Source organism: Pristiophorus japonicus, chromosome 7 (assembly GCF_044704955.1).
Source record: "Pristiophorus japonicus isolate sPriJap1 chromosome 7, sPriJap1.hap1, whole genome shotgun sequence".
NCBI lineage: Eukaryota > Metazoa > Chordata > Chondrichthyes > Pristiophoridae > Pristiophorus > Pristiophorus japonicus.
Window position 1 is genome coordinate 80,586,839 of NC_091983.1, and position 25,630 is coordinate 80,612,468.

The 25,630-nt window shown below is 39.7% G+C and overlaps 1 protein-coding gene across 1 annotated transcript in view; it reads left to right on the forward strand.

The window, feature by feature from the left end:
- LOC139266797 (syndecan-1-like) overlaps nt 1-23,525 on the forward strand; it is a 64,536-nt gene extending 41,011 nt beyond the window's left edge. Inside the window, exons 2-5 of the mRNA XM_070884390.1 lie at nt 16,950-17,055; nt 18,396-18,898; nt 20,738-20,945; nt 21,700-23,525. Coding sequence (XP_070740491.1) covers nt 16,950-17,055; nt 18,396-18,898; nt 20,738-20,945; nt 21,700-21,866 — 984 coding nt within the window. The 3' untranslated portion in view covers nt 21,867-23,525. The remainder of the gene's footprint in view (nt 1-16,949; nt 17,056-18,395; nt 18,899-20,737; nt 20,946-21,699) is intronic.
- The last annotated feature ends 2,105 nt before the right edge of the window (nt 23,526-25,630 follow it).

The window sequence follows — 25,630 nt, forward strand, 5'->3', positions numbered from 1 at the left end:
GACTATCCAATTAATCCCTCTCCTCTGCGCAAATTCCCCATAGCTCTGCAAATATTTCATTTTTAAGTAATATATTAAATTCCCTTTTGAAAGTTACTGTTGAATCTGATTCCATGATCCTTTCAGGCTATGCATTCCAGGTCATCATAACTTGCAAATTAACCTTGGGCCTTGGCAACAAAATCTGCAGACATGGAGTCAGCACCGATGATCCCAAACTCTACCTTTGAACTCCTACAGCACTTCTGTACTATAAGGCTTCCTGTCTGATATTCAGCATTGGATGGATCTTAACTTTTTCCAGCTAAATATTGAGAAGCTCAAAGTCGTTGTCCTTGACCTCTTCCACTGACTGAGTCCATTCCACTGTCTTCACCATTCTCTCAAGCTGCAGCAGTCTGCTCACAACTTCATTATCCCATTCAATCCTGAGCTGAGTTTTCAACATGTATGAATATAAATGGATTATTAGTTGACACCACAAATACCAGCACCAATGTGTGAACATTACTTGTCATCATTTTTACACTCTGCAGAACTGTTGTGAAGAGAGAGAGTGGTGCACTCCCATTCAAATGATATTGAGCTTGCAGTCAGAGTATTGATGCTGTCCTAATCTACCTTGAATCTTGCTAAAACATGCTTCATTTAAATTGCCCATATTGGGACACATGAAGATTGAGTTTCCAATTGTTTCCGCTACTATTAACGATGCAATCCAGCTAGAATTGGCAGAACCAGTGCAAAAGATGAGGTGATTTTAAATATGTGAGTTACACCCAAAACCACCTGGCATGAGTTCCTGTGATGTTTTCCGCTGGTTCAAAATTCAATCCCAAGGTTGAAATTGTGAGATTCCACTGATTGCAGTGTTTCAGAAAGGCTCTTCAAATTGCACTCATATTTTCTCAGGCATGTTTCAAAAGGTTTTTAATAGCAAAAAAAATCTAATTTACTAAACATGTGACTACTGTACTACAGTGATTTTACATCTGGTTAGTCACAGGTGGAGGACTGGACATCTTTATTAAAAATGCTTATTTTTAACTGATAAACGCATTTTCAACTGTCTTATTAAGATGGCACCAGGTTACCGCTCTTTAATACATCAAGGAATATCTTTTAGTGGAAAGAAGAAAAAAGAAACAATTGCATTCTATTGCACAGGTTCATGGAAAATTTTACATTTGTGACTATGAAAATAAATTTAAGCAGAAGCCCGAACTGTAACTAACCAATTCAATTGGTGGTTTATTTATTTGTTGCACCAGTTCAAGCTTCTCATCAATGTTGAAGTGCACACCTGCATCCAAATATACAGCTCCAACTAATGCTCATTTTTGGTGCTTCCCCATTGCTGCTTCTTGCTCTTTCCTCCTGACCTGTGTGTTCATTTTTATGCCTGCCTTTCTGTGCTTGGTTGCCAACATGACATGAGCCTAAGATTTAATGTACATTATGACATTAAGTTGTTTCACAAGGAGTTTCCATCTCCATTTTAATACATGACTGATGAGGTTGAAGTTCATTGGTTTAAACATGCATATTATGGTGTATTGGTATTCGAGTTGCCAACTTTGTAATGGAACTAAATCTGAATGTAGTTGGTCAACTTGACATTAAAGCAAGTAACTGTATTCTAATGACTGGTTGGTAATTGGGCATGCTACAATTTACTGATTATGTTTTTGGTCATGCTGCAGCTTTAAAGGAGCTGATGTTAACTTGCAAAACACTTTAAAGCAATCAAATATATTAAAACAGTTAACATTTTACCTAATGTCACCTTCAATCTATATAGTTTACTAGAAAGAGAGGTTTCCAGTTCATGTTTTTTTTATATAGCAAACACAAGGTTCTTTCGTAAGGTGATCAGTTCATTACAGTCTCTCAATATCTGAACTCTAGGTAGAGTAATGGCGCAGTAAAAACTGGGGACCAAAATAAACGTTTGTTTTGGCTTGGATCATTTAATTTTTCTGTCAATGCTTTTCCTCCTTTTTAACTTCACCTGGAGTTTTACAAGTGTTTGATCACCTTCAAGGTTTCTATAATGGAATAATTTGATTACTCATGAAATGAAAGCAAAGTGATTGTAATACACAGTGGGTTAGTCAGCACATGAAAGACATGTGCTAATGTTTTGGGTACAACCTTCAAACTGATTTGTCTACTCAAAATGAACTGTTCATCTCTCAGACACTGACTAACCTATTGTGTATTTCATATTTTGGAACCATATATTTAAAGCGCTTATGATTTGTTAAAATCTTTATAGCATGATTTACTTCTGCTTTATTCTGAAATTGGGCTACTCAGTAATTTTGTGAAGGTGTTGCAGAAGCCCTTTTCTGCAATATGTCTTTCACATAAATTGTGGTTCACCAAGCATGTTGACCTTGCGAATAATTGTGGCTAATCTGTGAAGGTTAACGCATAGTACAGCCTTAGTTTAAATTTTAACCAACATTTCCCACGTGTTCGGAGCATTTTGTTTTTAATATTGGAGCCCGCATCTGCAAAATTGAAGCAGCTTCTGTGTAGGTTGATGAGAAATAATATGCAAAAAGCGAGGGGTAATTCCAACCTTTCTTCTCCTTTTGTAATAGACTTGGTTTAACTCTTTGTTGACTCAATGTCACATTTCCAGCATTGGCAGCATTGGCTGGTACACTGAGTAGGATCATTGGTCCTGAATTCCTGTTTCAGATTAGTAGTGTAGCATAACCACACCATCAATGTTTGTGAGGTGGTGCAAAGCACTTGTGTGTGTGTGTGTTCCTTTTTAAAGGTTCTATTGTACAAAGACCTCCTACAAATATCAATGTACTCCTCAGGATCCTGTCCTAACTGTTGGAAAAAGGTACCAAAAGAAAAACTGTGCTAGTCTGTGGAATATGTTTTAGTATTAGATTAACTCTTGGAACCCCGATTTGAAAGCCACTATTCTTCAACAGGAAATGAACTGTGCTCTATCATTTTCATTATCAATTTAAAAGATGGCCATGTTATCAGCCCTTCTGTTAAATGGTCACCGGAATAATTAACTTGGCAGGCCTGTGATCTCCACTGGAAATATAGTCGAGCTGAAGACCGTTTTCATTTTGGGGGTGGGTGGGGGGGAGGGGGCGCGTGGAAATGACATGGGGAATAAGGTTTAGTTTGTATCCTAATTGTACATATACTTGGACTGTTGAATGGGGACAGCATCAGTGTATAGAAATAGAATATTCATCTTTTCTGCATCTACCTATGGAAAGCCAGTTGAAAGACGCAACAATGAAAAATATTGTTATCTTGTGAAGCTTAACTGGAGTATTTTGAGACTGTTTCCTGCCTCTAGTGATAAAGCCTTACTTGAGATGCTGTTCATTTTTGGGTGCATGTCTGTTGACTGGGATTTCTAGTGGTAAGGAAACAAAAATCTGATGTTATGCTATATTCCATTTGCATACAGAATCCCCATGAGCATAATAGGAATGACATTTAAAAAATACATTTCACAGCAGTTAAATAAAACTTAATAAGCACATGGTCAAAATTAATTAAAATACAATTTAATTAAACATTTAAAACAAAAATTAAATTTTTTGAAAATGTTAATTTTTTAATGGTTTAAATCATTTAAAAATGTTTTTACCAGGCGTAAGAGTTTCATGGGCATATGCTGGGCAGTAGTTGGGCAAATATCTTAACTTTATTCCAGCCAATGTCCATTTCCTGCTGGTGGTACGATCTGCCAAGCTGAAACTTGACAGATCGTAAGTTCCGGATTTTCGCACATGCATATCGCCTGCAGAAACCTGGAACCAGTTCGGCACTTCCAACCACGTAAGCTGTGTTACCCCTCCATCAGATGCGGTCTTTGGAGTTCTGAATGAGTTGGACTTTATGTAGAAATGATTCTGTTGATCTACCTGCCTTACTGTAGTTGCAGTCTAATTTTAAATTCTTGAATTGCTTTTCACATCTTGTGCAAGTAGATTATGAATAATTTTAGTATTGTTGTAATGAAGGCTGTGGAATGATTTTGAAAAAGTGTTAAAAGAATACATGCTATCTTCTACAAATACATGTTATGGTATTTTGCATTCCCTGTGGCTGTACTTTAGATTTGAACACAAGCACATAAGATTCTAATTTAAACTGCACTGTGCCAGCTCCTTACCAAATTTCACTTGATCCTTTTTTGGTCTTTCTTGTTAGAAATGCAATTAACTTGGTGCATCGTTAAATGCTCTTAACCTCCTTAGTGTTATGCAAGTGAATCTCTACCATGGTAACATGCTTGAATAGTGTCAGCTGTCAAAGCTCATGGGTGATTTGCATTATCCAGATTAAGGATTACAACATTTTCAGTGAAACAAATTACTCCTCCGATAACAAAAGGTCAGACAGCATCTATGGAATGAGAAACACAGGTTAACCTTTCAGGTTGATGACCTTTCGTCAGAACTGGGAAAATGTTAGAGATGTAATGGGTTTTAAGCAAGTACAGAGCCAGGGAAGGGGAGGAAATACATGGATGAGGTTTAGTGGATACCTGATCAAACTCCTCTGATAAATTGAGCTACATGTATATTAGGTCAATGGCTACTGCTAGAACATTGTCCATTCGTCTCCAGAACCCAAGCTTGAACCATCCAGATTCTGCTTATTCACATTTTATACTCACTGCCAACTCGAAAAGATGTTTTGAAGGGAGGAGTTTTATATCCTAAATTCATACTGAGTGTCCTTGTTTCTGCAGATAGAATAGATTAAGTTTGCTTTCTTTAAAAAAAATTATTATATTAATGTAAGTTTACTAAAGTACTGTGCTAGGAATTACTTTGTAAGAAAATAATCCCTTGCCTTGCAATATTAAAATTAATAATTTGGAATTATTTCAAGATTAACAAGTGAGTTTTTAAACTTGTTGAGAGTTGAGTCAACATTTTGGTTTCCAAACCCATTAGTTAGCAAATCCTATAAGTCATTTTGTGTGCATATTTTGATATTCAATTAAAGGTGTTGAGTTTTACCTTTTTTGAGAGTGCTCCCTATCCGTTCACCCCAGAGGCTAAAACATGGAGCTCATTGAGAGATTTAAAGGGGTGATTCCATGCTTCCAATGGAGATTCCACAGTAGCCAGGATTGTGGTTTTCAGGTACTGCTTCAACATTGTCGCCTCAATTCTGACCTTTTTGTGTCCTGCGATTGTAGCTGCTCACTGGAAGCATGGCATTGTGGAATCACTTTTTTTTTGAGTTCTAAATCGAGGGATGAAATTTTACAGGAGCAAAATCTTTTCTCCAAAAGGGAGAGGTTGAAAATGGGACCTGTACTTCTGAATGGAGTACAATTCGACCTTGGGCCTTGTTTTTCTAGTTTTCAAGTGCCACTTTTTACTTATTTCACTTCACCTTTTGCCTGCATCCCCAACTCCAATTTTCCAAACCATGATCAAGATATGATTTAATCTTTAGTCTAAAGTCCATTGCCACTCCTTGCTTGGCACAATTACTTTCCCATTCAAGTATATTGATAGTGTTTGCAGAAGGATAGAATGTTTGGAGTACAAAGTTTGTTTATTTTTAAATGGTATCAAATATATTAACCCAGTCTCTCAGATGTATTTCAGTTGAACATTTGTAGAAGATTGTATTCCTTTACGAGGGTCATACAATTTCAGATTTCAAGGTTGTTTGTTTCTTCTTTCACAATTTTGGGGGTTTGTGTTGAGTCTTCGAAGAACCAACACCACTAAAAATACAGATTATCTGCTTATTATCTCATTGCTGTTTGTGGGACCTTACTGTGTGTAAATTAGCTGTTACATTAAAGCACAACTACATTTCCAAAGTAATTCACTGGTTATGGAGCGCTTTGGGATGTTATGAAAGATGCAAGTTCTTTCTTTATGTAATTTGAGATCGGTAGTTTACTGCGCTTGTGTTTTAATAACCTGACTGTGTTTAGAAACTGAAGTGTTTCTTTTTTCTACTGCACACATAGGTAATTTAAACTCCTGCACCAATACACAACATCCATCTCAAAATATTGAGGCACTTAAAGTTAAGCATTGCCACTCACTGACTAAATCTTGTCTGGTATTCATCTATAATGTCTTGACTTCCAAATTCAATATCTAGTGCACAAAAAGTCCTTAACGATTGATGCACCAAAGCTTCTAATGGTGTTTTATAATTGCAAGGTTATAACTGTCTATAAGTGGAAAAGATTATTTCTTTCAATAACGTCTGTTGGGTGCAACACCTGCTCTGTGCATTCATTGGCAAGTGCAGTGCAAAACACAGATGTGGCCATGAGGTAATATGCTTCAAAGTCCATGTTCATCATCATCATCGGCAGTCCCTCGGAATCGAGGAAAACTTGCTTCCACTCTTAAAATGAGTCCTTAGGTGGCTGAACAGTCCAATACGAGAACCACAGTTCCTGTCACAGGTGGGACAGATAGTAATTGAGGGAAGGGGTGGGTGGGACTGGTTTGCCGCACGCTCTTTCTGTTGCCTGCGCTTGATTTCTGCATGCTCTCGGCGATGAGACTCGAGGTGCTCAGCACCCTCCCGGATGCACTTCCTCCACTTAGGGTGGTCTTTGGCCAGGGACTCTCAGGTGTCAGTGGGGATGTTTCAGGGAACAGAACCAGCTGTTATACATGGCTGCCTTTGACCTTACAAAGGTCTTTAACACTGTCAACCGTGAGGGTCTATGGAGCGTCTTCCTCCGTTTTGGATGCTCCCAAAAGTTCGGCACCATCCTCCGCCTGCTCCAACACGACATGCAGGCCGTGATGCTTACCAATGGATCCATTACAAACCCAATCCACGTCCGGACCGGGGTCAAACAGGGCTGCGTCATCGCCCCAACCCTCTTCTCAATCTTCCTCACTGCCGTGCTCCATCTCACAGTCAACAAGCTCCCTGCTGGAATGGAACTAAACTACAGAACCAGTGGGAACCTGTTCAACCTTCATCATCTCCAGGCCAGGTCCAAGACCACTCCAACCTCTTTCATCAAGCTACAGTACGTGGACGATGCTTGCGTATGCGCACATAGAGACTGAACTCCAGGACATAAGTCGACGTATTTACTGAGGCGTACGAAAGCATGGGTCTTGTGCTAAATATCTGTAAAACAAAGGTCCTCCACCAGCCTGTCCTTGCTGCACAGCACTGCCCCCCGCCCTCCCCCCCCCCCCCCAACCAGGTCATCAAAATCCATGTTATGGTGCCTGTAATTTGATTTGAATTTGTGAAGTGACTATGCTTGAAAGCCATTTGGTTAAAACTTAGGAATAATAATTCAATCCAAACTTTTGATCACTTAATTAAAAAAAAACATCTATCCTGCTCTGTAACTTCACATCTAATGTTTTCATGCCTCCAGATGAAAGTAAATTAGTTGGTGTTTAAGTAATTAGAGCTGCTGCTCATGGACTGGCTTAGTGGATAATGTACAATCTGTTATAGAACTGGGATTCACAGATTAGAAAGCTGCCAGGCTCAATCCCTGGGTTGTGCTGTGTCAACAGTAGTAATGATGTTACAATTGACCTCTGGGCAATGGTGCAGAACGATATTTGGACTAGTGCACCACGGATGCCTGGCAGCCTCTACATGTATAAAATGCTCAGCTACAGAAAGATTGGGCAGCAGTAATCCAGTCTAAGGAATTCTGCATTTTGCAATGAATATCTTCATAAAACATTTTAATGCACAATGATGAATTGCCCAAATTAAATTTTTGTTGTAATATAACGGCATCATCCTCGATTCTCGATTTTTAAATAAGAATATAAAAAGTCAATTTGAAGTTTTGCTAGATGACATCCTGGCACAGTTTTGGGCATGCTTTAGATGAGATGAAGACAGTCAATTCCCTATCCCTACTATTAAGTAGTAAGTCCTGCAGCATAGGACATAGACAGGCTAAGTGAGTGGGCAAAAATTTGGTCGATGGAGTATAATGTTGGAAAGTGTGAGGTTATGCACTTTGACAGAAAAAATCAAAGAGCAAGTTATTATAATATATCAAAAGGAAAATACTGTGGATGCAGGAATCTGGAATAAAAACAGAAAATGCTGGAAATCTCAGCAGGCCAAGCAGCATCTGTGGAGAGAAAGCAGAATTAACGCTTCGGGTCAATGACCCTTCATCAGAACTGGAGAGTGTTTGAAAAGAACAGTTATTATTTAAATGGAGAAAAATTGCAAAGTGCTGCAGTACAATGGGGGGGGTCCTGGTGCATTAAACACAAAAGGATAGTATGCAGATACAGCAAGTGATCAGGAAGGCCAATGGAATCTTGGCCTTCCCCGGAGAATAAAAGCGGGGAAGTCTTGCTACAGTTATACAGGGTATTGGTGAGGCTACACCTAGAATACTGCGTGCAGTTTTGGTTTCCATATTTAAGAAAGGCTATCTCCTCCTATAAATACCCTTTTTGGAGGCAGTTCAAAGAAGGTTCACTAGGTTGATTCTGGAGATGAGGTTGACTTATGAGGAAAGGTTGAGTAGATTGGGCCTCTACTCATTGGAATTCAGAAGATTGAGAGGTGATCTTATCGAAACGTATAAGATTATGAGGGGACTTGACAAGGTGGATGCAGAGAGGATGTTTCCACTGATAGGGGAGACTAGAACTAGAGGGCATAATCTTAGAATAAGGGGCCACCCATTTAAAACTGAGATGAGGAAGAATTTTTTCTCAGAGGGTGTAAATCTGTGGAATTTGCTGCTTCCAAGATCTGTGGAAGCTGGGACATTGAATAAATTTAAGACCGAGATAGACAGTTTCTTAACCGATAAGGGGTTATGTGGAGCGGGCAGGGAAGTGGACTTGAGTCTATTATTGGATCAGCCATGATCGTATTAAATGGCGGAGCAGGCTCAAGGGGCTGTATGGCCTACTCCTGCTCCTGCTTCTTATGTTCTTATATGAACAGGTTACTAGTTGCAGCCAATGGCATTTCTCCAGCTGAAATGGAAACCTCTTAAACTGCCGATATATCTCCGGGTTCTAAAGAAAGGATAGAGTTGTTCTGTATTTTCGTGAACTGAGAAGATTGAGGGGATTTAAGGGACATTCAAAATGATAAAAGAATGGACAAGCTAATCTCAGTTGTAGGTAAATTGAAGACAAGAGGCCGTGATTTTTAAATAAGTACTTAGATACATAAAGGAGATTAAAAGAAGCTTTATCACAATTATTGAAATGTGAAATGTTTCACTGCAAGTACTGATTGGTGCTAAATTGATTACAGCATTCGAAACGATACTGGATAATTACTTGAGGAATGTAAAAGGATATGGGGAGAAAGCAGGAAAACAGGATTGTAAATCGAGCCCCTAGGGGTTTGGGAGCCCTGAACTAAGTGAATGGCCATCTCCTCTATAAAAAATGTCTATCCTTCTATTAAAGGAAGCTGATGGGATAGAAACATAAAAACATAGAAACATAGAAAATAGGTGCAGGAGTAGGCCATTCGGCTGTTCGAGCCTGCACCACCATTCAATATGATCATGGCTGATCATGCAACTTCAGTACCCCATTCCAACAGTCTCTCTATACCCCTTGATCCCTTTAGCCGTAAGAGCCACATCTAACTCCCTTTTGAAAATATCGAACGAACTGGCCTCAACAACTTTCTGTGGTAGAGAATTCCACAGGTTCACAATTCTGAGTGAAGACGTTTCTCCTTATCTCGGTCCTAAATGGCTTACCACTTATCCTTAAACTGTGACCCCTGATTCTGGACTTCCCCAACATCAGGGACATTCTTCCTGCATCTAACCTGTCCAATCCCATTAGAATTTTATATGTTTCTATGAGATGCCCTCTCATTCTTCTAAATTCCAGTGACTATAAGCCTCGTCGATCCAATCTTTCTTCATATGTTAGTCCTGCCATCCCGGAAATCAGTCTGGTGAACCTTCGCTGCGCGCTCTCAATAGCAAGAATGTCCTTCCTCAGATTAGGAGACCAAAACTGTATACAATATTCAAGGTGTGGCCTCACCAACTGCAGTAAGACCTCCCTGCTCCTATACTCAAATCCTCTCGCTATGAAGGGCATCATGTCATTTGCCGCATTCACTGCCTGCTGTACCTGCATGAAAACTTTCAATGACTGATGTACCATGACATCGAGGTCTCATTGCACCTCCCCTTTTCCTAATCTGTCACCATTCAGATAATAATCTGCCTTACTGTGTTTGCCACCAAAGTGACTAACCTCACATTTATTTACATTATACTGCATCTGCCATGCATTTGCCCACTCACCTAACCTGTCCAAGTCACCCTGCTCCTCCTCCTCACAGCTCACATTGCCACCCAGCTTAGTGCCATCTGCAAACTTGGAGATGTTACATTTAATTCCTTTGTCTAAATCATTCATATATATTGTAAATAGCTGGGGTCCCAGCACTGAACCTTGCGGTACCCCATTAGTCATTGCCTGCCATTCTGAAAAAGACCCGTTTGTTCCTACTCTCTGCTTCCTGTCTGCCAACCAGTTCTCTATCCATGTCAATACATTATCCCCAATACCATGTGCTTTAATTTTACACACTAATCTCTAGTGTGGGACTTTATCAAAAGCCTTTTTGAAAGGCCAAATACACCACATCCACTGGTTCTCCCTTGTCCATTCTACTACTTACATCCTCAAAAACTTCTAGAAGATTTGTTAAGCATGATTTCCATTTCATAAATCCATGCTGACTTGGACCGATCCTGTCACCGCTTTCCAAATACGCTGTTATTACATCTTTAATAATTGATTCCAACATTTTTCCCACTACCGATGTCAGGCTAACCCATCTATAATTCACTGTTTTCTCTCTCCCTCCTTTTTTAAAAAGTGGGTTTACATTAGCTACCCTCCAATCCATGGGAACTGATCCAGAGTCCATAGAATGTTGGAAAATGACCACCAATGCATCCACTATTTCTAGGGCCACTTCCTTAAGTACTCTGGGATGCAGACTATTAGGCCCTGGGGACTTATCGGCCTTCACACCCATCAATTTCCTTAACACAATTTTCTGACTAATAAGGATTTCCTTCAGTTCCTCCTTGTCGCTCAACCCTCGGTCCCCTAGTATTTCCGGAAGGTTATTTATGTATTCCTTAGTGAAGACAGAACAAAAGTATTTGTTCAATTGCTCTGCCATTTCTTTGTTCCCCATTATAAATTGGCTGATTCTGACTGCAAGGGACCTACATTTGTCTTCACTAATCTTTTTCTCTTCACATAGCTATAGAAACTTTTGCAGTCAGTTTTTATATTTCCTGCAAGCTTACTCATACTCTCTTTTCCCTCTCCTAATTAAACCCTTTGTCCTCCTCTGCTGAATTCTAAATTTCTCCCAGTCCTCAGGTTTGCTGCTTTTTCTGGCCAATTTATATGCCTCTTCCTTGGATTTAACACTATCCCTAATTTGCACGGTTGAGCCACCTTCCCCGTTTTTACTTTTATGCCAGACAGGGATGTACAATTGTTGAAGTTCATCCATGTGATCTTTAAATGTTTGCCATTGCCTTTCCTCCGTCAACCCTTTAAGTATCATTCGCCATTCTATCCTAGCCAATTCACATCTTATACCATTGAAGTTACCTTTCCTTAAGTTCAGGACCCTAGTCTCTGAATTAACTGTGTCACTCTCCATCTTAATGAAGAAGTCTACCATATTATGGTCACTCTTCCCCAAGGCGCCTCACACAACAGGATTATTAATTAATCCTCTCTCATTACACAACACCCAGTTTAGGATGGCCAGCTCTCTCGTTGGTTCCTCGACATATTGGTCTAGAAAACCATCCCTTATACACTCCAGGAAATCTTCCTCCACTATATTGCTACCAGTTTGGTAAGCCCAATCTATATATAGATTAAGGTCACCCATGATAACTGCTGCACCTTTATTGCACGTATCCCTTATTTCTTGTTTGATGCTGTCCCCAACCTCACTACTACTGTTTGGTGGTCTGTACACAACTCCCACTAGCGTTTTCTGCCCTTTGGTGTTCCGCAGCTCTACCCATACAGATTCCACATCATTCAAGCTAATGTCCTTCCTTACTATTGCATTAATCTCCTCTTTAACCAGCAACGCTACCCCACCTCCTTTTCCTTTCTGTCTATCCTTCCTGAATATTGAATACCCCTGGATGTTGTCTCCGTAATCCCAATTACATCATATCAGTTAACAGCTAGCTGCGCAGTTAATTCATCCACCTTATTGCGAATGCTCCTCGCATTGAGACATGGAGCCTTCAGGCGTGTTTTTTTTAACACTCTTTGTCCTTTTTAGAATTATGTTGTAATGTGGCCCTTTTTGATTTTTGCCTTTGATTTCTCTGCCCTCAACTTTTCCTTATCTCCTTTCTACCTTTTGCTTCTGCCCCCATTTTACTTCCCTCTGTCTCCCTGCATAGATTCCCACCCCCCTGCCATATTAGTTTAACTCCTCCCCAACAGCACTAGCAAACACTCCCCCTAGGACATCAGTTCTGGTCCTGCCCAGGTGCAGACCATTCGGTTTGTACTGGTCCCACCTCCCCCAGAACCGGTTCCAATGTCCCAGGAATTTGAATCCCTCCCTCTTGCACCATTCCTCAAGCCACATATTCATCTTAACTATCCTGCTATTTCTACTCTGACTAGCATGTGGCACTCATAGCAATCCTGAGATTACTACCTTTTGAGGTCCTGGTTTTTAATTTAACGCCTAGCTCCCTAAATTCAGCTTGTAGGACCTCATCCCATTTTTTACCTATATCGTTGGTACATATATGCACCACGACAACTGGCTGTTCACCCTCCCCCTCCAGAATGCCCTGCAGCCGCTCCGAGACATCCTTGACCTTTGCACCAGGGAGGCAATATACCATCCTGGAGTCTCGATTGCGGCCGCAGAAATGCCTATCTATTCCCCTTACAATAGAATTCCCTACCACTGTAGCTCTCCCACTCTTTTTCGTGCTCTCCTGTGCAGCAGAGCCACCCATGGTGCCATGAACTTGGCTGCTGCTGCCGCTGCCATCTCCCCCAACAGTATCCAAAGTAGTATGTCTGTTTTGGAGGGAGATGACTGCAGGGGAACCCTGCACTATCTTCCTACTCCTGCTCTGCCTGATGGTCACCCATTCCCTATCTGCCTTTGTAACCTTTACCTGCGGTGTGACCAACACACTAAATGTGCTATTCATGACATCCTCAGCATCGCGGATGCTCCAGAGTGAATCCATGTGCAGCTCCAGTGCCGCAATGCGGTCTGACAGGAGCTGTAGCTGGATACACTTCCTGCACACACAGAAGTGTCCCTGATTTCCCACATAGCGTAGGAGGAGCATGACATGGGTCTGGGCTCTCCTGCCATGACTCAACCCTTAAATTAACTTAATTTGGCAACAGTGCCAAAGGTTTCTTGCTGATAAGAAAAAGAAAAACTATTCACCATGTTCTTTAGTTGGACATGTGAAGTCATCTTCCTCATCTGGTAATTTGGAAAGATGGATGAAAATATTTGCAAATCCATACTTATAAAAGCTCAAACCGTTGTGCAATGGCAGGTGTTTCTTTGTTAACCCCGTCCATTAAATCTCACAAAACAAACTTTAACTCCTAAAGCTCTTTCATTTTGTGGCTGTTGGAGCCTACATTTTAAATTGGACAATCTGGCAAGGTAGAAAATTGCAGCACTCAAAACTATGCATCAAGAGGTATCCCAGCTGCTTCAGTGCACAGGTATAGAAAGGCATGATGATCTTTTCCAAATTGAGGGATAAAGTAAATTTCTGAACAAAGGACTCTTTTTTTTTTTTTTCCTGCCCTCCACTGCATGGAAATACCCAAGACCGGATATGTCAATGTCAACCATCTTCCTCTCTCTGGCTCTTGCCTTCCATCTCAATAGCTACCAGATCATTTTCTATCCACAATATCATCCTTGTACCAAACATCATCTTTTCTCTTTCCTCCCCCTCCACTTGCCTTCTGGAGGAAAATTTACTTCTATATAATACCCTTATTAATTCTTCCATTGCGCTTTTATTGGCTGCTGTTCCCAAGGGATTTTCTAAGTAACCTAACCAGTTCAAATTCTGTCCATTCAGGTTTTCACCAATCTGCACACTTTCAATCTATAACTTATTAAACCACTTGTTGCCTTTTTGTGAAAGTTAGCATACCTTATTTCCAGCAGTAGCTCTGCTTTGACTGCTATCATTTCATTGGGCTGTCCTTCTAATCAGACTTCATGTCTGAATAGATCTTGCCTACATTGACCTTTTTTCAAAGTGTGTGTGTGTTTGTGTGACAGTATATTCTACTTAATTATATTTTGCAGTGTTGTGCTTCTGCTTATAAAAATGAACTTATGATTTATGCCAGATTTGTTATTTTTCAACAGTTGGAAGATTAAAGTACATAGCCCTCTATCCATTGCAATGATGTACTGCATGCACCAAGTATTATAAACTTCACTACAGGTTACTCTGTGTACAAAGACCTTTTTGGGCGAGAAATTGCCCCGTTTGGGAGGTAACATTTCAGGGAGCACCAAAGTAGTGCCAGGCAAAAAAGATATTTTGCTCCTGGGAACTTCTGCTTTAGCACTCCGAGAGAAGTGGAGCGCTAAATCAAGCGCTGTCGCTTCCCTTCGAGCGTTAGTGTTCTGTGCAGCGCTGCCATCTTTGGCGAGTCCTTCCCTCACTTGCATCCAGGGCAGTAATGGGACAGGCACTAATGGGAGGCACAAACCAGGCCAATTTCTCTCCCTTTAAGTCTAAAATAATTTCATGAAAATTTTAAAACTAAAGGCTGTATTGTATAAATATATTTTAAACCATCTCAAAATATTTCTCTGAAGTTTCCTCCTGTAAGAATGACTGGGTGGTATGGTGAGCGGAGGAATAAAGTTACACAATGGTACTACAGGAGGTGCTGAGACTGGAGTAGAATAGTGACAGCTATATTCGGCATCTGGCCTGTTGTACCTGACTTGGAATTGCTTGATTCTGGTGCCAAAAGTGTAAGCTTGTTCAATTGCCAAGCAATAGTCCTCTTTACCTCCTGAAAGAGCTATCCATTTAGTCCACTTATTCTCTTTCCCAGTACCCTATTTCAAATATTTATCCATTTCCCTTTTAAAAGCTATTATGGATTCTGCTATGAAGAATCGTACATCAAACTAAGGACTAACCAATATCAGACTACATTTTTTCTCTCTCTTCCCAAAAAGTGATCACCCAATGTTGCTTCTTGTGTGTTTCGAAGGCAGAAGAAAAAATCATTCAGTAAACAGGAAGTTACTAGTTTTGAAGTGAAACCACATATATTGCAATGCCTAGTCAGTATGATTTTAATTACCAGTATTTCGTCTGAAATGGTTTATTTAATGTCTGCAGCTGAACTGTGGCAAGTACTGTGGAACAGATTAGCCCATTGTATTTCATTTATGGTTGTTCCCATGTAAAACCTCAAAGGGGATTTAACCACTTCAAGTCCCTTATCTCACTGGAATGGAGAGGATATTTACTGTAGCAAACCAATTTTTGTAGTTCAAAAATTCATAAAGCATGTTTTTCCATTGGTGTATAATGCTTTTAATACTGTGAAAAATAAGGCAAAACCAAGTTGTTTGGGCAAATGCTTATTTGTTGCATTCTTCATCTGCTTTACTCTGAGTTGGTAACAAAGATCGAGGCCTGAGTGTCAGCAGCAACGTGAGACAAAGGCCCCAAGCTTCCACATGATTTGCTCCTGATTTTTAGGAGCAACTGGTGGAGAACGGAATATCTTAGAAATCGGAATTCTCCACATTTAAGTTTTCTGCAGTTCTAGTCAGGTAGAACAGTTTCACTTTTGAACAGAATTTTTTTTTCAAAAGGGGGCGTGTCCGGCCACTGACGCCTGATTTGAAAGTTTCCACAGTGAAAACGTACTTCAAACTAACTTAGAATGGAGCAAGTGAAGATTTTTGTAGGCCTGAAAAAACCTTGTCTACACATTAAAAAATCAGGCGCAGGTTACAAATTAGGCGTCGGGAACGAGGTGGGGGGCGGGGGGAAGGGAAGTCATTACATTCTACAATAAATCCTTAGTTATACTTTTACAAATATTATACAAATAATTCCAACCTGAATAAAAATTTATAAGCAAAGAAAAGATTAAATAAACCATGTTCCTACCTGTGTGAAAGTGCTTCAGGCAGGCCTTTCAGGCAGGGAGAAGGCTGCAGGAAGCCTCACAAGTTGAGGCAGCCGTTCCCGACGGCGGGGGGGGGGGGGGAATGCAGTGAGGGCCCGACCAACGGCAGCAGGGGGGAGGCAGGGAGAAGGCTGCAGGAAGGCTCACAAGTTGAGGCAGCCATTCCCAACGGCGGGGGCGGGGGGGGAGGCCCCCCCGCCGTCGGTCGGGCCCGTCGGGAAACGGCTGCCTCAACTTGAGGCTTCCTGCAGCCTTCTCACTGCTGCAAGAAGCCTCAGTGCTGATCATGGAAGGGCAATGTGCTTTTATTAAAAAATTTTAAAAATTGAACAGCTACAAAGAACTACAAAAATGGCCGAGTGCCAATGTTTCCTTCACGCTGCTTGTGCGCGAACGCTCCAACGCGCATGCGCAGGGTTGCCGGCACGAAAAAATTCATTTAAATGGTACCCGCCACCTCCTACTTACAAAATCGGCGCGAGTGGTAGGCTCCGCTCCCTGGGCGCCGCGCCAAGCTGACATCGAGCTGCAAAGCGCTCGAGAATAGCACGTTTTTTTTCAGGCGCCGTTTTCGGCATGAAAAACGAGCGCCCAGCTCGGAGGGGCACCTGTTTTGCCGTGTGTGGAAACTTGGGGCCATAATGTCAAACTAGTCTTCAAATGAGAAAATGAAACATTCCCTTTCTTTTTATATCCACAATATTAACGTTCTCTTGTTTGAAATAGGCCATGACTACAACACAGGTGCATAACGGCTTGATTTCCGATGACCTGGAAGGGTCTGGATCAGATTCTGAAGATGATGACTTTTATTCTGGTTCCGGTTCTGGTGGTGAGTGCTTGACTTTTTTGTATCAAATAGTGATTCTAGATGTTTGAATTCAAATTCCAAATTCAGATGTAGATAAAATTCAGCGACAAACAATCCTTTTTAAAATTATTACCAAGACATGGGTGGCATAATATGATAAGAGCTCATGTGATAGGCCACAGATTGGCAGGAAATGGGTTTGTCCTGCTCTTCCCCACTCCCCCTCCCAAACAAGAAGCTTGTGTGCTACCGCAAGGAAGGAGGAAAAATTGAGTGCTGTCTGACTGGCTGTTCGCAAATGTATTGTTGTTGGTGCCAATCTGAGCAGGTCACCAGCATGTTGTGTAAGCCAAAGATAAATTGAGACTTTCTCGAAGGGACAGGAAAGAGAAAAAGCAGAAAACAAATGATTTACAAAAAAGGATTTTCCAACTTCCTGTGGGATCTTTTCATTCTGTGACCTTAACTAATTCGTTCTATGACGGAAATATCATACTTTTTCACCTTTCTCTCTCCCTTCCACCCTCTCTCGATTTTAAAATGTATAGGGAAGGAATTTTTATGTCCAACTGAGGAGTAACATTCAATATCAGAGATCAAGCATAGTCTAAATGTTTTTTTTTCAGGCCTAGGCCTAAGCTTTGATTTCTCTCCTGGAGCAAGGATGCCATAATTGGTTTAATGAGTATATGTTGTCAGATGTTTGCAGAGTTTCCATTACAACTTTCTGTGGAGTATAACCAATATTATGTGCAAAACGGAATCACGTAGTTGCAGCAGCATTTATGCCAGATAGATGCTTATTAATGCCCTGGGCACCTGACTGTTTCCTGTTCATAAAGCCTCACTAGCTGTGCAGTTAAAAATGCAAGTATTCTGCCCAAAGACAAGTCTAAACACCTGGAAACATAAGATTTCTAACCAGGCACACTGGCAGAAATTTGTGCTTGAATGATCCACCCAAATTAATTTGGCTACAAACAAGGTTCTGACTGTTGAGTCTTGTGGTGACAGAATCCATCAGAGAAAGTTGGTGTTGATTTCTACTCGGCAGTGACCACTTTTACAGCCACCATGTGATAGGAAAACTCTAAAGGGCTGATATTTGGAGTTTATCTACATCATAGTTGGGCAAGATTTCCTGACTTGATCAGGGCACCAATTTCTCATTGTCCCAGCTGCTCCCCCCACCCCCCCCCCACCCCCCTTGGAATAATAATATCCTGTCTATAGAAGCTGAAGCCCTTTCAGAGAATGGTGAAGACTATAATCTAATACCCTGCATTGCACTAATCAGTTTTAGAATATTGCATCAGAACTGGATATTGTTCTAACTCTTCCTTTTTTTTATTTGCTTTTAGATGGCTCTTGGCTGAAGAATAGGTATCCCAATGCAGAACATACAACAACATCATATGGGCTTCCTTCAACAATTTCAAGTAATCTGTATTCATCAAGCCAAGTAACCATGACTGAGTTCACAAGTGAAGTGATCACAGAAGTAGATGTGAATGCAGTACCTGTGCATCCTGATTTGGCAGTTGTTGATACCACTGTTGTTGATACCACTGTTGAAGCCATAGTGACTAGTTCCATATCTTCCACTAGTGTTTCAGAAGACACTGAGGTTATCATCATTCCCAAAAGTAAAACTGATAATTTTCTGGTTCGTGATGTTAAACCCAAACGTGATTCCTCAACTGTAGCTGTTACGCAAATGAGCAGTGCTAGCCCTAATATTCATACCACATTCCCTGCTCATGTAATTCCTGTTTTCAATGATGAATCCTTAGCTGTACCAGAGGTGATTGCAGCAACTGAAGTGACGACTGCGGTGGTTAAAAAAGCTGATCCAACTCAAGAGGTGAGTTTATAAAAAATTGAACTATAACATTTTTGCCATGAAGCTGATGCTCAGATCAAATATGTGTAAGGCTTTGTTAAACTAGCAGACAAATAAAATTACATGAACATTCATAAGTTAATCTACACACAGTGGAATTTCAAGGCCAATAATAAAAAATGAAACCTTGGTCTCACCGAAGCCTTAATCGATTTTGTCTTAAATTCCATTAAAATAGCAAATAATAATTGAATTTTTAATTTGAAAACATTTATTGTAAATCTGCTAATCTTCACACACTACTTTTAGGGCTATTGATGCATCAAAGATAGTTTTATCAGAAGGATGAAACTTTCTAGATAAAGGGTCCTAACAACTTTTTGTCTTGAAAGGTAAAATGCGAAGCGATGTTACTTTACAATTTCCCCTCTCCCCACAAGGTGCTGACTTGAGTGCTAGCAGACTTCTGGTATACCAGACAACTGATTGTTGTTCATGTGTGAGCCTAGATAGCTCGTCTCAGCAGGGATTTGAAGATATCAGACCTATGTTTGATCCTGGCCACAAATGTATTCTCCAGGAGGTGTCAATCAGGAGCACAAAGCCTGGCTTTTTTTTCCCCCCACCTCTTTCCTTACCCTACCCACAGAGGCCACTTGTAGCACCCCTGCTGTAAGATCAGGCCAGGTATCATACCTAACATCTTCCAGGTCTGCATAGATTTGTGTCACAATGGGCAGTGCATTTACTCCATTAAGTCATCCTTTTAAATTGGGAGTTGTAGAGTGAAGTCCAATTTTTTTGGTTTACATAAACACACTTTAAATACATTGGCCCTGATATGGCGGCCAGCAGCAAAGGAACAACGCTCACTGTTCACCTCGCTGACAGCTGCCCACAAAGTTTGCGTGGGTTTTAGAGCAGAGACTTGCTCTAATCCGGCATCTGTCCCAGTGCGGCACCCTCTGCAGGGGATCGGTGGTGTCTGTGAACAGGTAAATAAACAGCTAGGCTCTTGAACCAAATGATTGATGAATCCTCACTGAGTCATGAAGAGTCTAAACCAGGAAGTATAAAGCATGAATTATAAATTAAATTTCAATCATGTGCAGAAAAGCGAAATAAAGATTGGGAAAGTCAGATGGGATTAAGGGAGAGAGATAATAGACAGACAGAAAATTAAAACAAAAATTATTTTAATTTTTAAATCTCCAAAACTAATTAACTTCTGAAGGATTGAGACTCCACACTTATAAAAATAAATTTTCAGAGCCAGAGAGATTGTTTGGCAGTAATTAACAATTATCACGGCATTAAAAATTCACTTATGAATGCACCAGCCCTAACATTTTATGGTGGCTTTAGTGAGGAACTAGTGGGCAAATACCCCAAGTTTGAGCCATTGCATGTCTTTCAATGCTGAGTCCATCAGCGAGGACTGCTGCAGCATACCCTCTAGAGGAACGGGGTATCTCTGCAGCAACTTTCAATTTCCTTGTTTAAATGCGCATGTGCAGATGCCAGAAGTTGCCTCACCATTATTATTAATGCAACATCTGATCATTAGCTTTAATACTTGGGCATAAGGGGATACCTTTTTTAAAGATGCGAGGTGTTGGAACTTCAAGTTCATGCACTGAAACATGTCTAGCCTCAATTAGCTGCTCGGATCAGGAAGCCAACCATCCCAAATTAAATCTTTTTTTGAAATAAATATAAATATGAATACATGTGGTAAGTACTAAATTGCCTTTGTGGAACCTTTTTTGTTAAAGAATTGTTACATGGTGTACAAAGCTTGAGTTGAATAAAGCTTTGATCATAATCAGATTCCTAACTAATCTTGACTGGTTGATTTAGGGTACAACGATGGACACAACAGCCGATATGGATGAGCTTGAAAACGATAAGAATGATCTTTTCTTCAATGATGACATAGAAAGCAGAACTGTTCTGAATCAAAATCGCATTCTAGATTCAAGAAGTTCAACTCAACCACCAAAGGAAAGTTACTCTCATGACTTCAGTGCATCTGGGAGCTTTCTGGAAAGACGTGAATTATTGGCGGGTATGCATACTACATTTTTTGCAACCACTATTTATCATTTAATCCACAAATGCAGAAACTGCTGCAAATACAAATCTGATTCATTAGCATATGTAAAGTGGAAAAAGAGCCTTTGCTTTTTCAGGTGTAAACCCTTTATCAGGATAGATCTGCTGAAGGGTCTGCACTCCAAACGTTAACCTATTCTCCTTGTGGATGCAGATATACTTACTGTGTGTTTGAAGTTTTTTTTATTTCTGCTTTAAAAATGCATCTGAATGAGAACAAATTAATGCCTAGCATTTCTAAATAATACAAATTCATTTATGAATGATTTGCACTAAAAGGTTTCAGTCATGAACCTAAAGATTAAAGTAAATATGTTATTATCCAATCCATTTAAAAGGAGTGGTATTACTGAAATTCTGGTACGTATTTTAGATTTGAACAACTGGCAACAATGTATATTAAGGCAACTTGATTTAAAGAATTGCAATTGAAGTAGCATTTTGGCAAAACAAAAGATATAGACCAGAATTTTCCCCTTTTTAAAAAAAAAACAGGTGGTTTTGGAGTGTCTGGGTAGTTAAAGTGTTAAAAATGGGATTCCCCACCACGAGGCCTCCGATCACCTCCCCCACCCCTTCATAATTGTGACTTAACATGTTCCGAGGAGCTTAGAATTTGAAACATTTTTCATCCTTACAGAAACCACTGTGATGTGATTATTTATGTTCATTGAGACATTTGATTTTGTTTTGTTCCATTTTGTTAGCTACCGTTGCTGGAGGATTTGTGGGACTCTTGCTTGCTGTTCTGCTGGTGGTGGTGCTGGTGTATCGAATGAAGAAAAAGGATGAAGGAAGCTATACATTGGATGAATCAAAGCAGCCAAATGGGGGCTACCAAAAACCACAAAAACAAGAGGAGTTCTATGCGTAAATGTTTTTTTTAATTCTGTATCAAAGTGAACAAGTTTTTTTTTCTTTTTCTTGCTGGGTTAGAAAGTGAATCAGAAAAATGCCAGTCTAACCTCTATCTCCATGATGATTGTATTTTTGACAGTTCTGAGGCAGACAGAGGTAACTTGTTTGTATAATGGATGTCTTGCCATTTGGCTTCGTGGGCGAGGAGACTTGGTTAAATTTTCACTTCCATTTTTTATATTCTAGAGGATAACTGCCTTCTGAAATGATGGGGTAAAATAGTTGGCTTTTTTTTAAACCAAAAAACCCAGTTGGGAATGCACAGTACAATATTTTAAAGCCTCAAACTGCCTACACTTGTAAATTTCTATGTTGTAAAAATATTAACCAAATGAGAGAGGGATAAAAGAGCTGGATACTTGTACTATTGACATTTCAAATTGTATAAAAGCTGATGATGTGTGCCTAATAATATAGGTTTACATTAGAGATTCCCTTTGCACCTGGCTACATGTTTGTGTTGTACTATGGAGTGCATAGAAAAAAAAAGTACATTTCAATTATCTTTTAAAGCAGACTTACTAAGTTTAATCATTCCTTCAGTTTAATGGCAATTGAAAGATTCATTGGTAAAATGATGTTCTTGCTGAATAGTCTATTTGATCAAAGTGGAAGGACAGGAGTATTTGAATGCTGTTTTGAGTTAAATATATCTGGTCTTGAAGCTTTCAGCCTCTGTCCTGTAGTTGCTGTGCTTTTATACTGTAACCAGTCATTAAAAGGAATAGATCAGGATCTGGTGCTTCAGAGAGCTGGGCCTCTTGAGTTTTTATAAGATTAAGTAAAGTTCATTGTTTTCAGTCCCCCCACCCCCAACTTTTTGCACAGACAAGTGTTTTTTTTTGACCTTCAGTTGTGTTGCTGATCTAACTTAACTAAATAAAATACATCCTTTTTCAGATATACCTCTGTTTGCTTACTGCAAGTATACCATCATTCCTCCATCTCATATCCACAGTCATTATCTGAAACGTTAATGTTGAGACTTTGAAAGCTCCACAAATGAAATGGAGTCATTTATTAAATGTGACCTGCGTTGTCCAACTAAAACATCTTGCACCTTTCTGTATAAATGCATTGTGTAAAAGCTGAACTTCGACATGATTCACGTTGGTGCAATTTCTTTTATAGCTGTCTGCACTGTTCCTACAAACTTTCATAAACATGCTGCATTACTGATTTGTAATTTTTTTAATCTTATGTTGAAGGGGTTGTGGATTTGTAAACAACTGTGTGTACCTCTTGCTGTCTTTTTTTAAAATAGTGCCATTTTCAAGAGTTGATCTAATAAAAGTCTGTAAAGTTGAGTTGTAATCACAACTTGACATCTCTGCAGATTATGATCTGCATTCAACATATTTTCTAAGTTTAACAAAGATTAAAATGAATATAATTATTTTTATATGATCGAACTAGTGGCTAATTTGTGTTTAGAACCATTTATGACCAGCAAAATGGCTAGGTATCAAAAGATTTGGTTAAACAGGGTGTTTGTGACTTGGTGACTATTTTCATGAATGTTAAACTTTGTCCTGAACTTTCTTTTAATGCTTTCTATTTATTACCTATGCTATTTCTATCCATATCCAGCAATAAAAGAACACTGGCACTCTAATTATTGTCAATGCTTTATCAATGTGGCAGTGTCCATTTAATAGGAGCTCTGAAATTAAAATATTTGGGAGCTTGTGCAGGGTTAAGTGCATAGATTGTAGGATTTGGAGATGCACCCCCTCAATTCTGCTACAGGCGCAGGTAATTCGTGTTTACTACAGTGTCTCCCTTTATCTAGCCTTCTGCTATTAACTTGTAGCTCAAGTTTTACTCCCATTCATTTCATGGGCTTTCTGTATTTTATGAAGAATTTGAGGGAGGAGATGTCGAATAGGGAGCTTCGCATTATTAAGGTTAACTTCAATGGGTCATTCTCCATTGGATTTTTTCCCCCCCTACCAGCATGGCAGGTTTCTGGAAGTATCTGATCTAGGTAGTGACATGTATATGTTCCATATCATGTGACACAATTTATCAATTGCTAGAAGGATAGGATCTGGCCTTTGAGGAGAAACTTTCTCATCTTGGTAATGTCGTGGGATGTTCTATTACGTTAAAGGTGCTATATAAATGCAAGTTGTTATTCTAATGCAATGATTGTGAGAGGCTCTGAACATACATATGCAAATGACTTTGGAGGTTATGATGGCACCTTAATGGGATGACTGATTCATTTCACTTTCAGCTTGAAGCAGGCCTCTCTCCAAACTGCTGCTGTTAGCAACGCCATGGAGTGTTTCCAGTTTCCCAATGATCTCTGGTATTTTGTGAAAAGAAGTGTGTATAGCGGGGCTGGGAGGGTGCAGTTTGTTCCATGTCTAGCTGCAAGTAGACATTGATTCCAAGGCTCTGTCATCATGGCATATCAATCACTGGACAATATGTTAAATGCTCATCATTTCTACTGTCTGTTGCAAAAGATGGGAAATAACACATCAGGCTAATGCATGTAGGTTAACATTACTTAGCCAGATTTAATTATTGGTTAATTGCATAGAGATAAGATACAGCAAGATACTTAACCAAATAGAACCATTCCACAAGGAATTCATATACCTCTTATTCAATCTGTTTCTCATAATCTGATGAGCAGCAGTAATTTTTTTTGAAGACCTTCACAATATAATGCAATACATGAGTGAAAAATTCCAATAATCCATCAGAACTAAATCTGCCATCAGACCTGTGATTTATACTATGGAGCAATTTTCATGCCATTACCCTTTCTTTGCAGTAAACAAACTGTTGATTATTGTGCAGGGAAGCATTATATCCTAGACATTTATTCCATATATTTCCCTGAAAGGCTCACATTAAGAGATTACAATAAACTATTCCACTTTTTTTGTTGATCCATATAAACATTTAAAATAAGTTGTTCCAATTCCCAAGCAGCTATTGACTTTAATTTTTAAGCAAAGCCATTGAAACAACAAAAACTCAAATTAAAAAAAAATGTTTCCAACTGAATATGATAACCAGGTCAAGCTGCATGTAGTGAGTTGCATATTTTAGTTACCACATACCAACTCCGCAAAGAGTGGGGTCCTTTCACTAAACTCCCAGCGACACTGTTGATTTGAAGCTATTCCTTACATTTATCCTCACAAGAAGACATCTCCCTATTTGTCATCGTGTTTATCAAAATCTCAACTGTAGATAGACAACATTTTAGAGGAAGTGGTGGAGTATGGCATAGACATGATGGGCCGAATGGCCGCCTTCTGCATCATAATTTTTCTATGATTCTATACATTCTTCCTTGTAATGATGGGTGGGCCATTTCATCTGTTGAAGAATTGTGGTTTAGAGCCATTGTGCTTGGACATTTTAGGCTTGTCTTTGTCTATGCAAAGAGAGAAGCTTAGGCATTATTTATTTTGAGGTGCACTGGGCTATGGTCATGTCCTTCACTTTTGAGCAATTGAACTTTTAGCACAAGAGCAGCTCCGATCTTTTGATGGATTTGGACAATGCTCACTGGGGTGGTGTTGGAGTTGGTGACATAAAGCAAAATGTCGTCTGCTTAGAGGAATATTCTGTGCACCACTCTACCATTCTGCAAGGACTTATTTTCATGATTGTGATAAGTGATCCTATGATCCACAGGGATACAAAGGAAATCCCTGCAGTACCTTAGCGCATGGTGAATCTAGGTGATATGTA